This window comes from Ammospiza caudacuta, chromosome 30 (assembly GCF_027887145.1).
Source record: "Ammospiza caudacuta isolate bAmmCau1 chromosome 30, bAmmCau1.pri, whole genome shotgun sequence".
Lineage (NCBI taxonomy): Eukaryota > Metazoa > Chordata > Aves > Passeriformes > Passerellidae > Ammospiza > Ammospiza caudacuta.
This window is the reverse complement of record NC_080622.1, coordinates 4,585,393-4,607,523: the sequence shown is the minus strand read 5'-3', so window position 1 is coordinate 4,607,523 and position 22,131 is coordinate 4,585,393. Positions and strand designations below refer to the sequence as shown.

The window sequence follows — 22,131 nt, the reverse complement described above, 5'->3', positions numbered from 1 at the left end:
TTCCAATCCCAGTTCTCACCCAAATCACATGTGCAGTCTGTGATTTTCTCAGTGCTTTAGAGCCGCAATCTCGCCCCAGTTTCAACCCGAAATTTAATTTTAATCTTAATCCTAATTACAATCCCAATGTTACGTGACGTCATCAACACTACCCAATATAGCCACGCCCCCTCGAAAAAGCCCCGCCTCCTTTTCGGTGGGGGCGGGACCTCACCACCTTCGCCCCGCCCCCAGCCGTGCCCTCCGCTTGTCCCGCCCCCAGCTCTCCGTCTGGACCAATAGCAGCGCCACATCTCCCCGTGTCCCTCCCCCCGCCCCCCGGTTTAACCAATAGAAAGCCGGCATGGCTCTGGCCCCGCCCCCGCGCCGGCGGGGCCGTGGGGCTGGCGGAGGTTTTCCTGCGCCGCCATCTTGGATCAGCGGAGCGGAGCGAGGAGGGGGCGGCCCGGGACCCCCGCCATGGCCGCCACCGCCGCCAGCGCGGGTGAGCCCGGCCGCGGCGGCACGAGCGGGGCTGGGGAGCGGGCTGAGAGCCCCGGGGAGGGCATGGGGGGCTGAAGGGGAGCACAGGGGGCTCTGAGAGGACCCAAAGGCTCTCCCGGGCCCTCCAGAGCTGAGGGCGACCCTCAGGGGCGGGGGTTGCCATGAGGGGCTCTGAGGGCGGTGAAGGGGCCCTGGAGGGGCTGACAGGGGCGTGAGGAGGCTCCTGAAGGGCTGAGGGGGAAATGGCACAGTGGGATGGGGCACCCCGGAGGGGTCAGGGCTGTGTTTATCTGGATATGGGGTGTTTGGGGCCGGGGGTCCCCGCAGAGCCGGTGGAATGAGGGACCCTCGATGTGGATTTGGATTTCCATCATCACTCCTTTGGATTTGTTTTCTTGACGGCTCCTGCCCCCTTTTCAGCTGTGTTTCGCTGAGGTTTTTCCGAACTCCCAGCACAAAGTGCTGGCCCGGTTTGAAGGTTTTGCACGAATGTTTGTGGGAGCTGTGCAGCAGGGGAGGGCCTGGAGCGCGGTGTTCCCTCAGCCCCGGTTCCTCACGCTGCTCCCCAGAGCCCTCAGCTCCCTGTGCACAGGAAGCTGCGAGCTGCTGCTCCCTGATTCTCGCCAGAAAAGATCTGATTTTATCAATTTTCTGGCTAAACTCTGAACTGAGTATCCAGATTAACCAGTGTTTGTGAAATCGTGATGGATTTACAGCGTGGTGGCTGAGATCAGAATCTGAGCTTTGTTTGTGTTTTGGGGTTTTTTTTTAGTCTTAGCTTGTTTTTTTGTGGCTTGAGACACACTCAGGTTTATCCAGGAGTGTTCAATGACACTGCTGAAGGATTCTGGGGTTTTATTTTAACGTTTCAGGAAGGTTTTGTGGCTTTTAATGGTGAAAAAACCCACTGGGGCCTCATCCAGTAAGATACTCATGGGTATCCAAGCATTTGTGGAAGTGGAGTCCTCAGGGTTCCGTGGTTTTTTGCACAAGAAAGTTTTAAATTTTGAAAGAAATGAGAAAGAATTTTCAACATCTGTGTTTAATATTTATAATCATGGGCAGAGTAACCAAATTTACACAGAGGGAGGGAAGTACACAAGCAGTAAACATGGAGATTATTGGGAGATTAAATTCTGAAGATTTCTCACAAATAACGTGGGTCTTCTTTTCATTAAAGTGTTAAAAAATTGATTTCAGGGCTCCAATGAATGCTGGATAATGCCCCAAAATACCCAGAATGTCTTCATTTCACCCCTTAGCAATGGAAGAAACATTCTTTTTTTAATTTCTATATTTCTTCTTGGAGAAAGTTCCCATGGGGATGAAAGTGCTGAGCTGGCATTTCATGGGGAACTCAAACAAGCTAAAAACCTCCTGCTTCAAAAAAAAATCAATTTAATGTACCCCAGACACAGAAACTGAGATGCTTTGTAAATAAAAAAACATAAAAGCAGAAATACCAAAGCCTTCTAGTTGTGAGTGAAATGCAGAGTACTTTTAAGGCTGCTTTATCTGAGGAGATCACAAATGAGTGAATTTAAAGCAAAACTTGTGAGATTTGATATCCAAACGTGAGCCTGGCAATTAGCCCCCTCCTGAAGCTTCTGCAGCAAAAAGCACCGGTTTTGTACAATAAAAATGCACATGAAATCTGCAGCATAAATCACAGCTGGAAATATTTGCAGTAATTTTATTTTGGAGCCTTTTTTTCCCTGTTGGGATGCCAGTGGTTGCAGCAGAGCCTTTCCCAGGAGAGTTGGGCTGGGAGCCTGGAGCACTGGTGGGGGTTGGGATTTACATTTGCTCCCTTCTGGCCTTAATTAGCTGCAGCACATGGTGTGGGGAGGCAGGGGTCGGTGCTGGGAAGGGCTGGGACACAGACCCAGCCAGGATTTTGGAAAAACACCTGGGATTTCTGAACTGGGCACCTCCAGGAATGGCGACTGCAGAGCAGCCTTTTCTGGGAGGGAATTTTCCCTCAAACCCATCCTAAAACTGCCCTGGTACAACCTGGGGCTGTTTCCTCTCATTTCGTTGTTCCTGGCTCCATCCTCCTCCCAGGGAGTGGAAACTTCTCCAGGAATTCACCTCCGTGTTTGGAATGGGGACAAGACAGGAATTGGGAAGGAATTTTTTGTGTTTCCTGGAAATCCCAAAGGATGAAAAAGCCAGAGCTCTTCCCTTCTCATTATTTGTGAGAATTCTTCGGAATTTATTCTTCTCATCATGTCCTTGTGTATTTCCCTCCCTCTGCTCTCCCTGCCCTGGTTTTTGGGGGGCTGTGCCCACTCCAGAGCGGTGCCAGCTCCTGGTGCCCAAGCTCAGGGTCTGTCCTGGTATTTCATCTAAACCAGGAGAGGGAAATGTTCCTCATGGGATGCATGTTGGGTTCAGGAATTCACCTCCGTGTTTGGAATGGGGAGAAGACAGGAATTGGGAAGGAATCTTTGTGTGTTTCCTGGAAATCCCAAAGGATGAAAAAGCCAGAGCTCTTCCCTTCTCATTATTTGTGACAATTCTTCGGAATTTATTCTTCTCATCATGTCCTTGTGTGTTTCCCTCCCTCTGCTCTCCCTGCCCTGGTTTTTGGGGGGCTGTGCCCACTCCAGAGCGGTGCCAGCTCCTGGTGCCCAAGCTCAGGGTCTGTCCTGGCCTTCCACCTGCACCAGGAGAGGGAAATGTTCCTCATCTTGGGCTCCTGGGACATCTCAAAGGTTTGAAAATCAATTCTCTGTGTGTCCCTGCGTGGAGCTGGGCCCAGAGAACAGCTCAGTGTCACTTCCTTCCCCTGCCCCGAGCGGAAATTCCTTCCCCTCAGGAAAGGCATTCTCTGTGCTCCAGAAACTTCATTTCTGTTCATTTCATGTTCACATAGGGCTGGGGAAAATGAGGAACCCTCCTGGCCTGCTTTATCCCCACTTAAAACTTCATTTTGTTCGACAAAACCCTTGGATGTCACCTTGGGACGTCCCAGCAGCATCTGAGTGATCCAAAATGGAGCAGAAAAGAAATGGGGAAGGGTTTCCACCTCTGGTTTGTTGTTCTCCAGATGTATTTTAGAACAGCAGAGAGGATCCTGGTGTTTTGTTGCTGCTCTTGGTTGGAATTGTTGTTTTTGGCTCCTTCAGCTGCCAAGCCTCGAGCTGGATGCTTGCTCCATACTGTAGTCACCCCTGGGAAATCCTATGGATCTGCAAGGAAAAAATTCCTCAGCAACATCAGCTGCTTGGAGGGAAACAAAACAGGCAGGCACAGAGGCTGGGAAGGTTATTTTGGTAAAATATGGTGGTAAAATATATTTAATTTTGGCAGAAATAGCAGAAATTTGGGAGTGTGTTTGCTGGGAGGTCCAGGCACACCACTGAGGTGATTGTACAGCTCCACTTTTAGCTGTAAATAAACCAAAATGCAATTCTGGAAGTGAAATTAAATTATTGTTGGGTTGAAATCTGGCTTTGGGCAGTGGAGGAGAATTGGGAGCCCCAATTTAAAGCCCATTCTTTCCCTGATTCATTAAACCTGACCTCAGTTCTTCACTTTGTCCCCCCAGTTGTGGCTGCTCCTGCCCAAGCTGCTCTGGGTGCTGCTCAGGGTGGTTTGGGAAGGCAAATTTGGGGTTTTTGGGGGTGTCTGGGTGGTTTGGGGTCCCCTTCGCTCTGATAAAGCAGAAGTGGTTTGGGAGCTGCATCAGGCTCAGTTTGTGGTGGAGATTTTTGGGCTGGAACAACTTTTGGGGCAGTTTCACAGCAGACTTACAAACCCACAACTGTTAAAATAAGCACAGAGCTGACTTGTTTCAGCAAAACAGGGAAAAAATGGTTTCTAATGGATTTAAAAATCAATTTTCTGATGTGGAACAGCCTGTTTGAATATAGGTTGGGTTCTGATGGTGATGCTGGGATGTAGATTCAGCATAAGCCACACTGAGCAAGCTCTGAACTGCAGAATGTTACTGGAAATGTACAGGAAAATACAGGAAAATGGAAATACACAGGAAAATTGAAATATAGGAAATATACAGGAAAATACAGGGAAGTGGAAATACACAGGAAAATGGAAATACAGGAAAATACAGGGAAATGGAAATACAGGAATTATATAGGAAAATACAGGAAATACACAGGAAAATGGAAGTACAGGAAAATGGTGGAAAAATGGAATACAGGAAAATGGAAATACAGGAAATATGCAGGAAAATGGAAATACACAGGAAAATGGAAATATAGGAAATACACAGGAAAATACAGGAAAATGGAAATACAGGAAATATACAGGAAAATGCAGGGAAACGGAAGTACAGGAAATATACAGGAAAATGGAAATACAGGAATTATTTAGGAAAACGGAATACAGGAAATACAGAGGAAAATACAGGAAAATGGAAATACACAGGAAAATGGAAATATAGGAAATATACAGGAAAATACAAGAAAAATTTAATACAGGAAAATGCAGGAAAATACAGGAAAATGGAAATACAGGGAATACACAGGAAAATGGAATACTGGAAATATAGAGGAAAATACAGGAAAATGGAAATACAGGAAATATACAGGAAAATATGGAAAAATGGAATACAGGGAATATAAAGGAAAATGGAAATACAGGAGATATACAGGGAAATACAGGGAAATGGAAATAGAGGAAATATACAGAAAAATACACGAAAATGGAAGTACAGGAAATATACAGGGAAATGGAAATACAGAAAATACACGGGGAAAATACAGGGAAAATGGGATACAGGAAATATACAGGAAAATGGAAATAGAGGGAAATGGAATGCTGCAATCACAGCCTGGCTGGGGGTGGAAGGAACCATGGACATCACCTGGGCCACCTCCCCCTCACCCAGGGTGCCCCAAGCCCTGGGGGCAGAGCACAGGTCAGTACTGGTGCCACTGGTCTGTACTGGTGAGGAGCACAGGTCTGAACTGGTGCCACTGGTCTGTACTGGTGAGGAGCACAGGTCTGGACTGGTGCCACTGGTCTGTACTGGTGCCACTGGTCTGTACTGGTGCCACTGGTCTGAACTGGTGGCACTGGTCTGAACTGGTGGCACTGGTCTGGACTGGTGAGGAGCACAGGTCTGAACTGGTGGCACTGGTCTGAACTGGTGAGGAGCACAGGTCAGTAATGGTGCCACTGGTCTGTACTGGTGAGGAGCACAGGTCTGGACTGGTGCCACTGGTCTGGACTGGTGAGGAGCACAGGTCTGTACTGGTGCCACTGGTCTGTACTGGTGAGGAGCACAGGTCTGGACTGGTGCCACTGGTCTGTACTGGTGAGGAGCACAGGTCTGGACTGGTGCCACTGGTCTGTACTGGTGCCACTGGTCTGAACTGGTGCCACTGGTCTGAACTGGTGCCACTGGTCTGAACTGGTGAGGAGCACAGGTCTGGACTGGTGCCACTGGTCTGGACTGGTGAGGAGCACAGGTCTGAACTGGTGGCACTGGTCTGGACTGGTGGCACTGGTCTGTACTGGTGAGGAGCACAGGTCAGTAATGGTGCCACTGGTCTGAACTGGTGCCACTGGTCTGTACTGGTGCCACTGGTCTGAACTGGTGCCACTGGTCTGAACTGGTGCCACTGGTCTGAACTGGTGCCACTGGTCTGAACTGGTGAGCAGCAGCAGGGACCAGTGGACAATGATGGCTTTGGAAGTGTTTTATGAGCACTTGGGTTCATCCTCTGTCTCAGATTGGGCAGTGAACCCTCTGCAGGCTGTGTCATCAGGAAAATGTGATTTTATTTCAATAAATTGTTTTAGAATGTGGAATGAGAGTTGTTTGTGATATATTCTGTTAACATATCCCTACATTACTCTTTGCTCTTTAGGTTTTTGAAAGTCAGGATTCTTTCTAAAACATATTTTATAAAAATCTGGTTTTGTGAGATAATCATAATGTCTCTACCAGCTGATATGTCTCTACCATCTAATATGAAGAGACATTCATGATTCTTGACCAAATGGCTCCTAGTTTTACAAATGTATATTATTACAAATATGTTATTATTTTATATATTATATACATTATTAGTTATATTGTATATAATATAATAATGTAACATAACGAATAACATATAGTCTATTCTATTATTATAGTATGTTATTTATATTACATACTAATATATATTATACATTATACATTATATTATATTATATACTATTATATTATATACTATTATATACTATCCTATACTATTATATACTATTTTATTATATACTATTATATTATATTACATTACATTACATTATATTATATTATACTATACTGTATTATACTATACTATACTATACTATATTATCTTATACTGTATTATACTATACTGTATTATACTATATTATTTTATTAGTTTTACAAATGTACATTCTAATTATGGGCTATTTAATATTCTATACAAACAGAATATTCTGTACCAACAGCTCTGCTCCTCCTCCCTCCTCCATGGTGCAGCCTCAGCCCCTCCCCTGCTCCCAGCAGGCTCCTCCTCTCCCCAGAAATCCCAAACCACATCTTGGATTTTGGCAGCCTGAGCTCTCCTGCAGCCTCAGCCCCTCCCCTGCTCCCAGCAGGCTCCTCCTCTCCTCAAAAATCCCAAACCACATCTTGGATTTTGGCAGCCTGAGCTCTGCAGCTGAGGAAGCAGATGAAAGGCCGTTGCCCCAAACCCAGCCCCGGCAGATGCTGACACACAGCTCCTAACTGGGGAGCGTTGCACTGAAGCAGAGGGGTTTGCAAGTAAACCTGGTTGATTTCTCTGGTTTTTCCACTCCTGTTTAGAGATGGCATCCGACGTTTCCTCGCTGGGTGCAGCCGTCGGCTCCGGGAACTCCGGCTCGGGAGCCCAGGCTGGAGCGGCTCAGAGACCCAGCAAGAGACGGCCTGGGTGAGTGAGGGCTGGGGGAAAAGGGCTTTTGGAGGGAGTTTTGTTCTCCAGAAAGAGCTGTGGCTGCTTCTGACAAGTGTCCTGCTTCTTTCAGGTGGGCTCTCTCCATTCCTTTCCCTTTGTGGTCAGCTACCATTTCAATATTTCTGTGCAAACATTTGACTTTATAACATACGTCACAATTCTGTCTTGCAGTTATAGGTTAAATCTGCATTTCTCTTTGACTGAATTGTGTGAGCTTGGTTATACTTGAATTTTCATTTATTCGAACTCTCTGTCCACCTCAATGGGCACTTACATTATACTTGTGAAGTTTGATTTCATTTACAGCAAGAAAATTTTATCAATTATAAATTTATATATATATAAATTATAAATTGATCATACATAAATGTCTCCCTTCTTTCAGTAGCCTGAAAAATCTGTATCTACAGATATGATTTTGTTACTTTTACCACACTTAAAGAACAGTAAGTATGGTGTCCTTAGTCCTCAAAGTGACATACTCAGAGGGGACTAAAAACTTTGCACCTCATAGAAAGAACAAATACACACCAAGGATTGAGAGCAAGGCCTGGGGGAACAGAAAATCTGGATTTCGGAGCCTTATTCCAACCTTTGCAGCTGTGCTGTCCCTGGGAGGGGTGGGGGGAAGCCACAATGTGCTTGTGGGAGGCTTTTTGTTTGCTAAAAATGCCTTTGCAAATTCAAATTCAAAGGAGTTGAGTGCTTGTTCCCAGATTTCTGGCACGAGAAATTGCCTCGTAATTTTGGAGCAAACTGAAATCTGTCTCTGCACCCCTCCCAGTCACTGAAACTCTTTTTTCCAGCCCCATTTGCTGCTGTTCCCACTCCCCTGCAGCTCTTCCCGTGCTGCATCCACAGTTTTCCATCCCAAAAGGTGAAAACTCTTCTGTCCTTCCACATGAACTGGTCAGAAGTGGGGTTTTGTCCCTAAACACTGCACAAACTGAACTTCAACTCCAGGAAGTTTTTACCCTCCACTTTTTTTGTTTTGTTTTAATTTTAAATGCACCAAATCCATGCTTTTAAACTGGGAATGTTCCATCTGTAGGTCCCTGATTCTCCTTGGAGGCTTTTGGAACAGAAAGTTGGGATTCAGTGGATGCTCCAAATGGGTTTCCCTCCTTTGGAACTGTTTTTCCTTGCTCTATTCCTGATAGACACCTGAAAGAAGCCCCTTTCCAAACTTTGTTGGTTGTTTCATGTTAGGAACACTAAATTGCATTGGGATTGCTTAATTTTTCCTTTCAGGACTCATCCATGGGGACAGACAGAAAAGTAATTTAAAGGAGAAACCACTTGGTTAGCAGTTATCTCTTTTTCTGTTTTTCAGGCTCGATTTTGATGATGATGGAGAAGGGAACAGTAAATTCCTCAGGTGAGGGAGAACATGGCATCCAGAATTTTCTGTCCTGTAGCTGTGTCTGTGTGTTTTCTGTGCAGCAGGATCTCTCTGCTCCTGTGGCTTTTCCTCTCTGGAAGCAGTGGGAATTGCTCCAGTTCCTCAATATTCAGCAATATTCCTCCGTCTCTGTGGCTTTTGACATTAATTAATCCTCATCTGCTGTAAGGATGCTTCAGTTCCAGAGACATCCTTATCCCTGAGGACTTGGCAAGGCTGTGAGGATCTCCTCATGGTCCATATGGAGCACAGAAGAGTTGGAATATCTCGTGTCATTTATTTGTAGCCTCACTGTGTGGTTTAGGATTTAATAACTCCACTGATACTGGAGTTAACTGCAATAAAAACTCCAAATAACTCCAATTCCAGAATTCCCTGCATTCCTGTGCTTTAAGGGTGGTTTCAGGATGATGAATGTGGGATTTTCCAAGAGAAACTCTTGGATGGAGATCCTAATTTGGGCTGCCTTTATCTTCCAAGTGCAATTTGGGGTGATCAGTGAATTATCCTGCACTGCCCACAATAAATTGACCATTTTTAACCCCAGGGATTTTTTTGTAGCAGATTTTAAACCTTGTTTTCTCTGTTTTTTGGGGGAAAGAAGGAAGTGCAAACACTTTAACCTCTCCCCCTTCTCCTAGATGTGATGATGACCCGATGCCAAACGATAAAGAGAGATTTGCCAGGTAAGAATTTGATGATTTAAAAGCTTTTTGTGCCAAAAAACCTTAATATGAGAGGGATCCTGCAGCTCCCTTCTCACAACCATCTTTTTTTGAAGGGATCCACAATAATCCTTGATGGTTTTTGGAGCAGTTCATTGAGTGTGATAATGACATTCCTCTTTTTCACCATTCCTTTCAGCTCTGCCCTTGGACTCTCATGCTTTTCTCCTGCTCAAGAAACTTGCAGAGATTTCAAGTTTCCTGCTTAGTACAAGTTTTCCTTGAACAGGGTTTCCTGGCACAAACTGGGATTTGTGTGTTTTGGAGGGAATTACACAGAAACTCTACAAATTGGGGATTTTCTGGAGATTGTAGGGAATACTTTGACCAGTTTTTGGTGTCTGACTGTATTTCTGAGTGTTGGGACTGAGCCCATAGTATTTTTACAGCTATTTTAAGCTCCATTCCCTTCTCTGGACATGTTCCAGCCCATGAATGTCCCATTTCCCAGGAGGGACCCAAAAATGCCCTCAGGATTTGGGGCAGTCCTGCTGTTACCTCCCAAAGGGTTACAGGGAATTCCAAGCTGGGATTCTCCAGCTTTTTAAATGGTTTGAGTCCTTCTGAAGTCAAGCAAATAAAAAATCTGTTAGAAATATCAGAATCCTTCTAATATTAGAAATAAGCAAATCAGAACTAGGTCACAGCCTCAGAAAATGTTTTGAAACTCCAACACATCAGGCACCAATTGAATGAAGAATGTTGCAAACTAATGACTGTTTTATTTTATGGAATTGCTCCTCTGCAAAACAGACCTGTCCCTAGGCTGGGTTTCCTAGTCCATCTTTCCATTTTTTTTTCCATTTCTTTCAACTTTTTTCCATTTTTAGCTTAGCTGGCTAATTTTATTTTTAGGTCTGATGATGAGCAGAGTTCAGCGGATAAGGAGAGACTTGCCAGGTAGGAGAATGGAGATTTCAAGCATGGACAAGCAGAGTTTTTCCTTTCCTTAATGTTTCTCTAGGCATCCCTTCTCTCTTTTTTTTTTTTTTTTTTTATTTTTTTCCCTCCTTCCCTCATCTGCTGCAGAGGATTTAACAAACTCCTGGAAATGGCTGTGGAATTGGGATTAGGAGGGGAAAGGCATTGAGGAAAGGCACACCTCATCCTTGGAAGAACCTTTTTAGGGAATACATGAAAGGATTTCTTTACCAAAGGCCACAGGGTAGGGCTCCTGCTTTCACCTCTAGCTTTGCTGACGTGTGCTAAATTCAGTTGCTCTTGTCCTGGGTCCCAGGTTGTCCATCTGGGAAGATTTTGTGTGCTGGAAATGCTGTTGGGACTCTCAGAACAGGCAGGAAAAGCTGTGTTAGCTCAGGTGTTTTCCTTCCAGGAAATGTGGCGTCACTGCAAACAGGATTTACTATTTCCCTGAGTTTCTATTAGTAATTTTCTATTCATTTCTATTAGTAATTAATGAGTTTCTATTGGTAATTAATGAGAGGCTGTGCCTGAAACCACCAGAACAGTCACCAGGAATGAGCCCTGAGGACACCTGTGCCCTTCATTTTCCACCTTACAGACTTAACCCAGTTTTGGGCAGTTTTGTCTTTAAATCAAAACCTGACCCCCCCAGTGCTGACTGCACTGAGTTGTGCTGAAATGTTTGAGGACATCAGGAAGGCACAGAGGTGTCCCCAGCATGGACAATCCCAGTTCTCCCATCCTTTCCTTGTGGCAGAGTGAAATGGAAATGTCTGGTGATTCCCCAGTAGCTTTTGTTGTTGAGGGACCTTTGTTTTTCACACCTGAGCTTGTGAGTTTAGAGGCTGATTCAAAGGTGAGGTCACTGAATGTCTGCACACACCTCATAGTGATAAATGCTCCATTTTTGTATTTATCCTGTTTATTCACCTGCCTTTCCTTGCTCCTTCCAACACTTCCATCACATTTCACTTCCCACCATGTGCTTCCTTGCACACGATCCATCCTTCTGTAGAGGAAACCTGGCTTTTAAGCTCTGTTTTGGAAAATCCACGTTAGGATCCAAGTTAAATGATACATCTTGGATAAAAAAAAACAAGTTCTGGTCTGTGGGACTGATGGGAGCCAAAGGGGTGCCAAGAGCCTCTTTAGGTGGCAGCAGTGGTCTCAGTGCCACCACCCAGGTGTTGCCTGCTCCTGGTCTGCCTAGCTTGGGGTTGGCCTTGATGATCTGTGCAGAAATGAGGTGTAACCTGCTTGGGAGCTGTGGTGGTGAGAGGGCTCTTGGTGTCACCGAGAGGTGGCTTCAAAAACACTGCAAGGTCAGACCCAGCTCATTCAGGTCACTCAGAATCCTGGTGTGGCTGGGGCTGGAAGGAGCCTCAGAGCTCCTTCCCACACCTCCCACCTGCCCAGCTTGCCCAGAAGAGCAGGTGCCCAAATTTTAGCTGCAGACCTGGTGGGTCTGATGGTGCAGGTGATCTCATCCACCCTCACATGGACAGTATTGAGGTTACCCTGCTTTGGGAGCGACTCCTTTGCTTCCTGCAGCATTGTGTGGTGGATAGGGGAGGTCAGCCCAGGTCCTCACTGTCCTGAGGTTGCAGGGAGCTGCTGTGACTTCGAGGAAGGTCCAGGTGTAGCCTCTCCTCCTTGCCCTGTCTCCACATTCCCTGTGCACGCCCAGCATGCGAGGCTTGATCCTAATCCCGACGGCGTCTGTGTGTGTGCGTCACACAAACCTCCCACCCCTGCCAGCTTCACCTTTCTCCTTTTCTCCTCCTGGGGCTCTGGCAGGGAGAACCACAGCGAGATCGAGCGCAGGAGGAGGAACAAGATGACAGCCTACATCACGGAGCTGTCCGACATGGTGCCCACGTGCAGCGCCCTGGCCCGCAAGCCGGACAAGCTGACCATCCTGCGCATGGCCGTGTCCCACATGAAATCCCTGCGTGGCACCGGCAACACCTCCACTGACGGCACCTACAAACCCTCCTTCCTCACCGACCAGGTCTCTGCCCGCACAAAAAGTCCCTTTTCCTCTTTTTATTGAGTCCCCTTAAGGTCCTCGAAGGTCCTTCTGATCTTGGCCTGATGCTGCTTTGTGGGAATTGCAGCCCAAACCCAGGGTGTGTTTTGGCTGTGGAGTTGAGAGCTGTCAACCTCTATCACTGACCACGTCTCTGCCCATATAAAAAAATCCCTTTTCTTCTTTTTATTAAGTGGCCTTAAGGTCCTGGAAGGTCACAGTGAGGTGTCCCTGAAAACTTCTAATTTGTGGGAATTGCAGCAATCAGAGGGGAAAAAGCCAAAACCCAGGATGGTTTTGGCTGTGGAGTTGAGAGGTGTCAGTCTCTATCACCGACCAAGTCTCTGCCCATCTAAAAAAATCCCTTTTCCTGTTTTTATTAAGCCCCCTTAAGATCCTGGAAGGTCATAGTGAGGTGTCCCTGAAGCCTTCTGATCTTGGAGTCCCTCTTTTTATTAAGTGGCCTTAAGGTCCTGGAAGGTCACAGTAAGGTGTCCCTGAAGGCTTCTGGTCTTGGCCTGATGCTGCTTTGTGGGAATTGCAGCAATCAGAGGGGAAAATTAAATTATGAGTGGGGGGAGAAAGTCCAAACATAGGGTGTGTTGTTATAGGATATGAAATAACACAAGGCGTACACGCACCTTTCTTGAGGTAAAAAGAGTGTTTTTAATTTCTGATTCTAACATTTATAGATTTTTAAAAGTGACAGTGGATTGTCCAATGACACTGGACAAACTTAACAGTTTATCAAATTTCTCTTCTTCTATAAAAGAATGCGAAACAATCGGTTACTTACATAAAATGCGCGAGAATGTTCGTTATAAGAACATAAACATTAGAAGGCTTAGAAAAATTAAAAAAAACCAGGTGGCAGGGATGAGTTGGGAGATGTCTGTGTGTCTGCAGGAGCTCAAACACCTGATCCTGGAGGCAGCTGATGGCTTCCTGTTCATCGTGTCGTGCGAGACGGGGCGCGTGGTGTACGTGTCGGACTCGGTGACGCCGGTGCTGAACCAGCCTCAGTCCGAGTGGTTCGGCAGCACCCTGTACGAGCAGGTGCACCCCGACGACGTGGGCAAGCTCAGGGAGCAGCTCTCCACCTCTGAGAACGCCCTCACAGGTACAGCAAGCAGGGCTGGCACGTGAGGGGCTGGCAGGTTGGGACAGCCTGCAGAGGACTTGGATTAAATCCTTCCCTTTGTAGAGGGAACCAAGCCCTGGTGCCTTTCTACCAAGGATGCTGCAGCCCCCCCCGAGAGTGCATCTAAAGGTACCACCAGTGACACTCGTGTCCTGCCAGTTCCCACTACATCACCTGGCACCACACCTGGCTTGCTGGAAGGACTCCCAGTGCAGCAGCATCTCCTTTTTTTTTTTTTTCCTTTTTTTAGGTCGTATCCTCGATTTGAAGACAGGGACTGTGAAGAAGGAAGGGCAGCAGTCCATGAGGATGTGCATGGGCTCCAGGAGATCTTTCATCTGCAGGATGAGGTAGGAAGGAATTCCCTGGGAAAATCTCTGAGCCTAAAGCCAGACTTGCTCCCTAAACCTGGCCCTTCCATGCTTTTATTTCAGCTTTTTTGGGCTCATTTTGATGTAGACGTGACAGAACATGGCTGAGCTTTCCCTACAGTCAAGTTCTCAAAATGTTTGTTTGCCCTCTTGTTGTAGAAGATCCAATTCGTTTCAGCCCTCCTTGAGTTCTGCAGAATGAGGGGTTTGTGGGATGGAAATTCTTCTTGTTCGAGATGTCCAGATTATTTCCATGTTGATGAAGAAAGATCAAATCCTTTCTAACCCTGGTGCAGGTGTGGCAACAGCTCTGTGGATCCGGTCGCTGTCAATCGTCTGAGCTTCATGAGGAATCGCTGCAGGTAAATGACACACAAATAACATATAAATATATACAACACATAAATAACATAGCTGAACACCTTGCCTCACCTTCCCCCCCTGCAGCACAACCTCTTTCTCTCTCCCAAGGAATGGTTTAGGTGCAGCCAAGGATGGAGAACCCCACTACGTCGTTGTGCACTGCACAGGCTACATCAAAGCCTGGCCCCCAGCAGGTAACAATCCACCTTGTGTTCAGGTGGGCTGGGTTTAGGAACACATGGTCTAAAGTTGCCATTCCAGGAGCTGAATGTGCCAGGAAGTGCTTTGCAAACACATCTATGACTTTTATTTTAAGATTGACTTAATTTTTGCAGGTGAAGCAGCAGAGGATGAAAATAATATTGAACTGTCTGATGTGCAGCTTTTGCTGAAATTCAGAGATTTTCATTCCTTCTGGTGAAAAAAGGGAGGGGTGGACACCTTAATTTGCAAAATCCCTTCATGGGGAAGAGTACTGAGTTACAGACCAGGGCAGAGAGATGTCTTGAATCCATTCCTCTGAATTTTTTCCTGTACTAACCTTGCTGGAATTTTTGGCCCTTCTCTCCCAGGTGTTTCCCTGCCTGATGATGACCCTGACGCTGGCCAGGGCAGCAAGTTCTGCCTGGTGGCCATTGGCAGGCTCCAGGTGAGTGCCCTGTTCCCCTTTTCCAACATTGCCTTGTCCTGGTAGTCCCCAGATTTAAACTGTTCTGTCTGAAAACATTCCCTGATGGCCACAAATCCCAGTGCAGGGCTGGCAGCTCAGGGCCAGCGAGGGTTGGTGACTGTCCCTGTGTCCCTGGCAGGTGACCAGCTCCCCCAACTGCACAGACATGAACAATGTCTGCCAGCCCACAGAGTTCATCTCCCGACACAACACCGAGGGAATTTTCACCTTCATCGACCACCGGTGCGTGGCCACCGTGGGATACCAGCCCCAGGTGAGGACCTTCAGGAGCTTTTTAATAAAAAAGTGCTCTTTAAATTTACTTTTCCTTCTACATCATGGCTCTGCTTGTCCAACAGAGCTGGTAAACCATGCCCAGGGCTTAACCCAGACATGTGTTTCTTCTCCACTGGTTGCTTTTCCATGTGTTTTTCCAAGTCCTTTGATCATGGCAAGGCTGGGTGTCTCTGGATTATGTCAAATGTCAATTAAAGCCATTTTTGCCTCAAATTGAGTTAAAGATCAAACATGAATCAACAGCTGTTGTGCTTTTCTTTTAAAAAACAGCACACCAGCCTCTTGTGCTTGGGTTGTGTAAGAGGGATTTGGGGGGAAGGAGCAGGAACTACCTGTCCAAAGACAGATTAATTATGGAATCTGCCTGCCAGATGAACTGACTCAATCTCTCCCAATTCCTTGAAAAATAGGAACTCTTGGGGAAAGACATTGTGGATTTCTGCCATCCAGAAGACCAACAGCTTTTACGGGACAGTTTTCAGCAGGTAAAAGCATCACAGCTGCCCTTTGCATGCAGGGTGGAATTCAGATTGGAGCTCATTCCGAGACTGGAATGCCTTGGTGCTTGCAAAACAACAAAATTGACTGGAAAACCAAGAAGAAAAACAAACCTTAGATAATTCTCCTGTGCAAACAGTTGCAGATTTAGTCATATCATTGAATGCAAAAATGAAACAGAACCATCTGATGTCTTAACTCCTAAATCCAGTCTTAACTCCAGCTCTGGCTGCTGGTCCAGTTGGCTTTTAGGGCCAGGGATGTGGCTCCCAAGTGCCTGCTTGACTTGGCTGAAACCCTGGTTCATCTCTAGGGCCCAGAACCCGCAGTGGAGGTGGTTTTCTTGCCCTGTTGTCGTTACTGTTATTTCTGAGGGCCTTGGACTGGTGGCAGGGCAGGTAAGGCTGCCCCTGTGGTTTCATGACTCCAAAAACCAGCTGCTCATATCCATTGCTCCAAACCGTTGGAATGGGAAGCTACAGCATGTGTTTCATTTCTTGGAGGCTTTTCCATACATCTCACCAGTGCAAAAGAGATAAGAGAAGTGAAGCCAAAAAACAAGGGGATTTTAGATTCCCCTTCTGGAACCTTTAGGAATCAAGCTGTCCCAAGGGAATAGTGCCATGTAGTTTGGGAAGGCTGAGATGTGGTGGTCCAGGTTTGAGGCAAAGGGCCATCACAGGGGTCTGGGGGGGGAACTGGTGCTCAGGTTACTCTTCCCCACCTTTGATCAGGTGCTACTGGTGTCATTCCATTTTGTTTTTAGGTGGTGAAGTTAAAAGGGCAGGTGCTGTCGGTCATGTTCCGCTTCCGATCCAAGAGCCGCGAGTGGCTGTGGATGAGAACGAGCTCGTTCACCTTCCAGAACCCCTACTCGGATGAGATCGAGTACATCATCTGCACCAACACCAACGTCAAGTGAGTGCTGCAGAGGGGCTCTCAGTCCACAGCAACCCAGAGCTGGGCAGCCTCAGCCTCTCCCCATCAATTTGCACAACCCTGGAGAAGTTCCTAAGTCCCTCCGGCTCCCATTCTCTGCTGGGATGTGCCAGGCACTGGAGGGCTACAAAGTGCAGGAATTGTCTTGTTGTGTGGCTTAGCAAGCTGCCAAAATGTGGCTCCAGCAGTGCCTGAAATGAGTGAAATCTGCCTTAGAATGCTCTTGGATTCCTGTCACAGCCTTCCCATCTTTGGGAATGGTCAGAGTTGTTCTCTCTTTCCATGAGGGAGCTCCAAGAGCTCCACACCCATTGCAAGGACCAAGAAGTTGTGCCTGTGTGTGATCTGGAGCTGCAGGCTTGGCAGCTCCAGCAGACAAACAGAAGGCTGGATTGCCTGGGGAAGGGAAATCCGGGATTTTTTTGCCATGAGGCAAAGTAGCACTGCATCCCTGCAGAGCTGAAATCTGCTGCAAGCCTGATTTCCTGCCCCATGTCAGAGCTCTCTCTTTGAACTTCTTCATTCCACACACAGCCATTCCCACATCCAGAGCCCAGAACTCCCTGTGGAAGTCCAGAGCAGAGCAGCAGTGTCTGTGTGGTTGTGTTTGAGGTGTGCAGGGGCTGAGTGTGGAGGAGGGAGCCTCCTATTCCATGGCACCATCTTTCAAGGAAACCAGGTGGAAACTCACTCAAAAACCCTTTCACTCAAGTGGGGTTTTTCATCTTATCCCAGCCAGCCACACCCTGCTACACACAGGACCCAGCTTTGCTACCAGTTGGGACTTTTTAAATCTCTTTTTTCTGTGTTTGATTTGCAGGAACTCAAGCCAGGAGTCCCGGCCTGCCCTGGCAAACTCCATGCCAAGGCCTCAGCTGGGGCAGAGCGTCAGCCTTCCGCTGGACATGGGCACAGCCCCACTGCCCTCAAGGTCAGGAGGAGCTCAGCTCCTTTTTCCATTTCCTCCTTCTCCTCACACACCCTTCATTCCCAAATTCCCCTCTCTGCAGCCAGGAACTCCAGGCTGACAAATCCGTGGTGTAACCACCCAGAGCTGTTCCCTTGGGAATTATCTTGTGTTCCCCAGTCACAGACACTTTCTATTTCAGGCAGCAGCAGCCACCTCAGGCAGAGCTGGAAGTGGGCCCAGGAAGGGAGAGCTTGGCTGGCTATGAGCACTCACAGGTGAGTCCAGAGGGATTTGGGCACTCCCTGTTCATTGTCCTGCTCTGTTTAAGTCACACTTTTGCTGGGGGTTTAAAGGTGGTGACACCAGGTTGAGGTGAGGTTTTAGGGTAAGGTGTCTGTTGGGTGTTGCTCAATTCCAATATTTATCACGTGGAATCATGAAGCATGGAATAATTTGGGTTGGAAGGAGCTGTAAAACCCATCCACTTCCACCTCCTGCCATGGGCAGGGACACCTTCCACCAGCCCACTTTGCTCCAAGCCCTGTCCAGCCTGACCTTGGACACTTCCAGGGATGTGACTGTGCATCCTAAATGGCCCTGCTATCCCAAAAAACACATCAGAATCCCAGGAGTGGCTGGGCCCTGTGCTCACCTCCTCTGTGCTGAGGTGTGAGCAGCCCCACCAGGTGTGAGCAGCCCCATGTCCCTCCCCAGGTACCTGTCCAGCCCGTGAGTGCTGCTGGCCCCGAGCACAGCAAGCCCCTGGAGAAGGCTGAGAGCCTGTTCAGCCAGGAGAGGGACCCACGCTTCGGGGAGATCTTCCCTGGCATCAGCACAGGTGGGTCAGCAGCTCAGCTCAGCTCCTCCTGCCTGCCCTGGTCACATTTTTCCTGCTTGTCCCCTGTGGAGCAGTTCTCCCTGCTCCCAGTCTACAGTGGATGCTCTGACTCCAGAGAAAATCCATGAGAGTTCAGTAGAAAATGGAAAAGAAATCGAATTAAACAGGATTTAACAAAATTGTCAGGAGGAGGAACCGAGGAGTGTTCCTTCACACAGATACATGTCTTCCAACTGCTTCTCTCCCCGTTCCTGAGATGTCCCTGCCCAAAAATGACTCGTGCTCTCTCCACAGATGAGAGCAAAGCCAGCACCATGCCAGCCAACCCTCCCCTCTTTGCCCAGGGCAACACCTTCACTGCTGCACGGCCTGCTGAGAACTTCAGGTGAGCCTTCACCTGCCCAGCTCCTGCCCATTCCCTGTTTCCTCTGCTGTGCCCACAACCCTCTCAGTTGTTTCCCAGTGTGGAATCATGAGTCATTTAGGTTGGAAAGGCCCTCTGGGATCATCAAGCTGTTAACCCTGTGTTTGCCACTAACCTCTGTCCCCGGTGCCACGTCCACACATCCTTGGGACACTCAGGGGTGACCACTGGGCAGTTTCCCATCAATTACTGGGCTCATTTCCCTTCACCAATGACTTGAGCAGAAAGGTTTGGTGCCTTTTCCTCCTGTGAGTGCCTCAGCCACGTGTTGTGTTGCAGGAGCAGCAGCATGGTGCCTCCAGTGAACATCATCCAGCAGCAGCAGCCCTCGCCCTCCGGCCGGATCCTGTCCCAGATTTCCCGGCACTCCAGCCCAGCTCAGGTCAGCGGCACCACCTGGGCTCCAGGGACACGGCCGGTGTTCACAGCCCAGGTAGCACAGCCCAGACCCTCAGCTGCAGGCTCCCTGCTGCCTTCCAGCCCCTTCTCTCCACGGGCAACCACCCTGCTTCCACTCTCTGGCGCTGCTTCCTCCTGCGGGGCTAATCCAGCAACTCCTCCCTGAGCTGAGGGTCGGGGTGAAGCCGTGCCTCCTCTTCCTCTGCTGTGTTTTTCCTCTCTTACAGCAAGTGGCATCTCAGACAGTGAAGACCCGACCTCCTTCCTTTGGCATGGGGACATTCCAGGGCACGCCGTCCTCCTTCAGCTCCATGGCAGCGCCGGGATCGACGGCGTCTCCCACCACGGCGCCGTACCCAGCCCTGGCCAGCCGTGGCACAGGCTTCAGTGAGTGGGGCTTGGGGGGCAAAACACCCCTGGGAGCATCCAGCTGTGGTGGGATGTGCTCTCCATCATTTTTTGGTGGATTTTGGGAGTGTCTGAATGTGGGGAGCAGAGTTGAAGCTGATGTTGATCACCTTCAATCATCCTTCAACCATAGAGTTAGACTTGGGGTCCTTGTGGATCCCTCCCAGCTTGGGATAATTGGGGTCATCTCAGCATTTTAAGGCTGACTGTGAGGCAAAAACCCCTCTGGGAGTCTCTTTGTTCTATCCCATAGCAAACACCTGAATTCCTGTGGCAGGAATTCCTGCCCTGTCACCGCCAGCAGCAGCAGCACCACACAGAGCCCTGCCCTTCCCAGTCCCATCAGGGCACTGGAGCAGCCCCGTTCCCAGAGCAGGGATGATTCACTGCCTGTGTTCTCTGTCCAGCAGCCACAGAGGCAGCCCAGAGCCCGGCCCCGTTCCAGCCCCGCGCCGCCGACGCCGTGGGAATGTGGCCACAGTGGCAGGGACAGCACCACGGCCCAGCATCCGGGGAGCAGCACGTGCAGCAGCCCCAGCCCAGCCAGCCCGAGGTCTTCCCAGTAAGATGGGGCTTTTTAACCTCCCAGTCTGGTGGGATCCACTGGTCTTGAAGCAGCCAGAGCTTGTTCCTCTGGTTCAGATCAGCTGGGGAGGTCCCAAACTCCTGGATAACCTGATGGAGCTGGAAGTGGAGAGGGCAGGACTGTCTTTGTATCTGATCTTTTGCAGGATCAGTGTGAAATTCTAGTTGGATTAACCCTTCTAATTCTAATTAATTTAAAAGAAAAAACTACAGTCCAATGAAAATTTAAAAATTCCTGTGAATTCATAATCTTCTCACCCCAGCTTTCCCAGCAGTTGGTGATTATAGCTTCAATTTGCTTCTCTCCTTAAATTTCTCTTGGACACAGACCCTGTGTTCCCTTGGGAAAGGAACCAGTTTAGTCCACAGTATCCATTCCAGCAAACCCATGATTAAATTACCCAGATGATCATGGAGCCATGGAATTGTTGAGGTTGGAAAAGCCTCTGGGGATGGAGTCCAGCCTTCCCCCCTAATTTCCAACCTAAACCTCCCTTGATATTCCAGTCTGGATCCTAAACCCTCTCCTTGTATCCTCACAGGACATGCTGACCATGTTGGGGGACCAAGGCCCCAACTACAACAACGAAGAATTCCCAGAGTTGAACATATTCCCTTCTTTTTCTGAATAAAACAAGCCTTAGGGGAGACAACTCAAAGCTCTCTACAATATCCACATGTAAAGGAAAAACAGCAGAGTCTTTTTCTCAAGGAACTGTGTGAACACTTCCCACCTTCTGGAAGCAGAGCTCTGAGGAGGGATGGCCTTGGAGGACGAGTGGTTTGGGCACCTCCTCCATGTGGGATTGTTCTGGAAGCTTCAGGACCTGATTGCCGCGAGGCTGAAGGCCCCAGAGCTGCTCCCAAGTGGATTTTTTTTGGGAGGGATTCCTGTCTGGATCACAGACAGCCCTTCCAGACTTTTTAAGGTGGCTTTTGACTGTTTTTATTTCATTCTCTGCCGTGACTTTTTTCTATAAAACACAAAACTGTTGGAATTTTTCAATACTGGAAGGAACTCTTCCAAGTGTTATCCCTGTAAACACAATCCTGGAGGATGCTTGAGTAAGAATCCGTGTTCCAAGCCAGTGTTTTCCTCCTTTTTGGAGGAATTTTGGCTGCTTTTGGAGGGTTGTTACAGCGTCTCCAGTCCAGGGTGCTCCACGTGGAGATTCCTGTGTTTTTTCTGGAATCTTCTCTCTCCTGTGAACTGTGCAATGAAATCAGTGTGACCCATGACCCCCCCCTCGTTACCCTGGGATAATTAACAAGCCATAAAAATATTACCCATGTAGCTTTCTTCTGGATGAATCCATTTTCCAGCTGATGGTTTCTGTGCTGCCACAAATTGATGTTCCAACAGGTTTATTTTGGGATAAAACCTGCTCCAAGGAATTTTATCCCATGTAGGTGAGTTCCTTGTCCTCATTTTGGAACTGGATGGAGGAGAATCCCTGGATTTGAGATTTTCCAGGGAACTGCTGAGGAACTGTGTAATTTCACTACATTTGCTCACTCACCTCCTTAAAGAAGAATTCCTGCCATGGGATGATCCTGTTGCCAAATGACAAAGAGTAAGAGGAGAGCTGGAAAAGTAGGGAACAGAATGAAATTTTTTATATATATAAATATATCTATATGTATAAATTTTTAATTTTTAAACATTGACTTGGAATCTTCTGGCTTTTTCCATGGGAAAAAAAAGAAACCTACAACTTGTGGCCAACCCTGCTCTCCTCAGGGGCTGGAAGAACCATTTGATTCCCTCTTGCTTCAATTCCAACAGGAAAATGAATTTCAGAGTT

The 22,131-nt window shown here is 47.8% G+C and overlaps 1 protein-coding gene across 5 annotated transcripts; it reads left to right on the top strand.

The window, feature by feature from the left end:
* Window positions 1–397: 397 nt before the first annotated feature.
* ARNT (aryl hydrocarbon receptor nuclear translocator) lies at window positions 398–21,994 on the top strand. 5 transcript variants are annotated; one of them, XM_058821623.1, is made up of 23 exons: window positions 398–484; window positions 7,274–7,379; window positions 8,737–8,781; window positions 9,447–9,491; window positions 10,386–10,430; window positions 12,252–12,465; window positions 13,390–13,603; window positions 13,688–13,753; window positions 13,875–13,974; window positions 14,292–14,357; window positions 14,467–14,552; window positions 14,931–15,007; window positions 15,168–15,302; window positions 15,736–15,810; window positions 16,590–16,741; window positions 17,583–17,693; window positions 17,872–17,947; window positions 18,387–18,510; window positions 18,805–18,895; window positions 19,214–19,367; window positions 19,561–19,720; window positions 20,152–20,303; window positions 20,869–21,994. In XM_058821623.1, the coding sequence occupies exons 1-23, from the start codon at window positions 460–462 to the stop codon at window positions 20,956–20,958; spliced, it is 2,409 nt and encodes an 802-aa protein (XP_058677606.1). In that variant the 5' UTR covers window positions 398–459; the 3' UTR covers window positions 20,959–21,994. The 5 variants fall into 5 exon arrangements, with proteins under 5 accessions (XP_058677606.1, XP_058677608.1, XP_058677607.1 ...); XM_058821625.1 differs by lacking the exon at window positions 13,688–13,753; XM_058821624.1 differs by lacking the exon at window positions 13,688–13,753 and having other exon boundaries at window positions 20,149–20,303.
* Window positions 21,995–22,131: the final 137 nt, after the last annotated feature.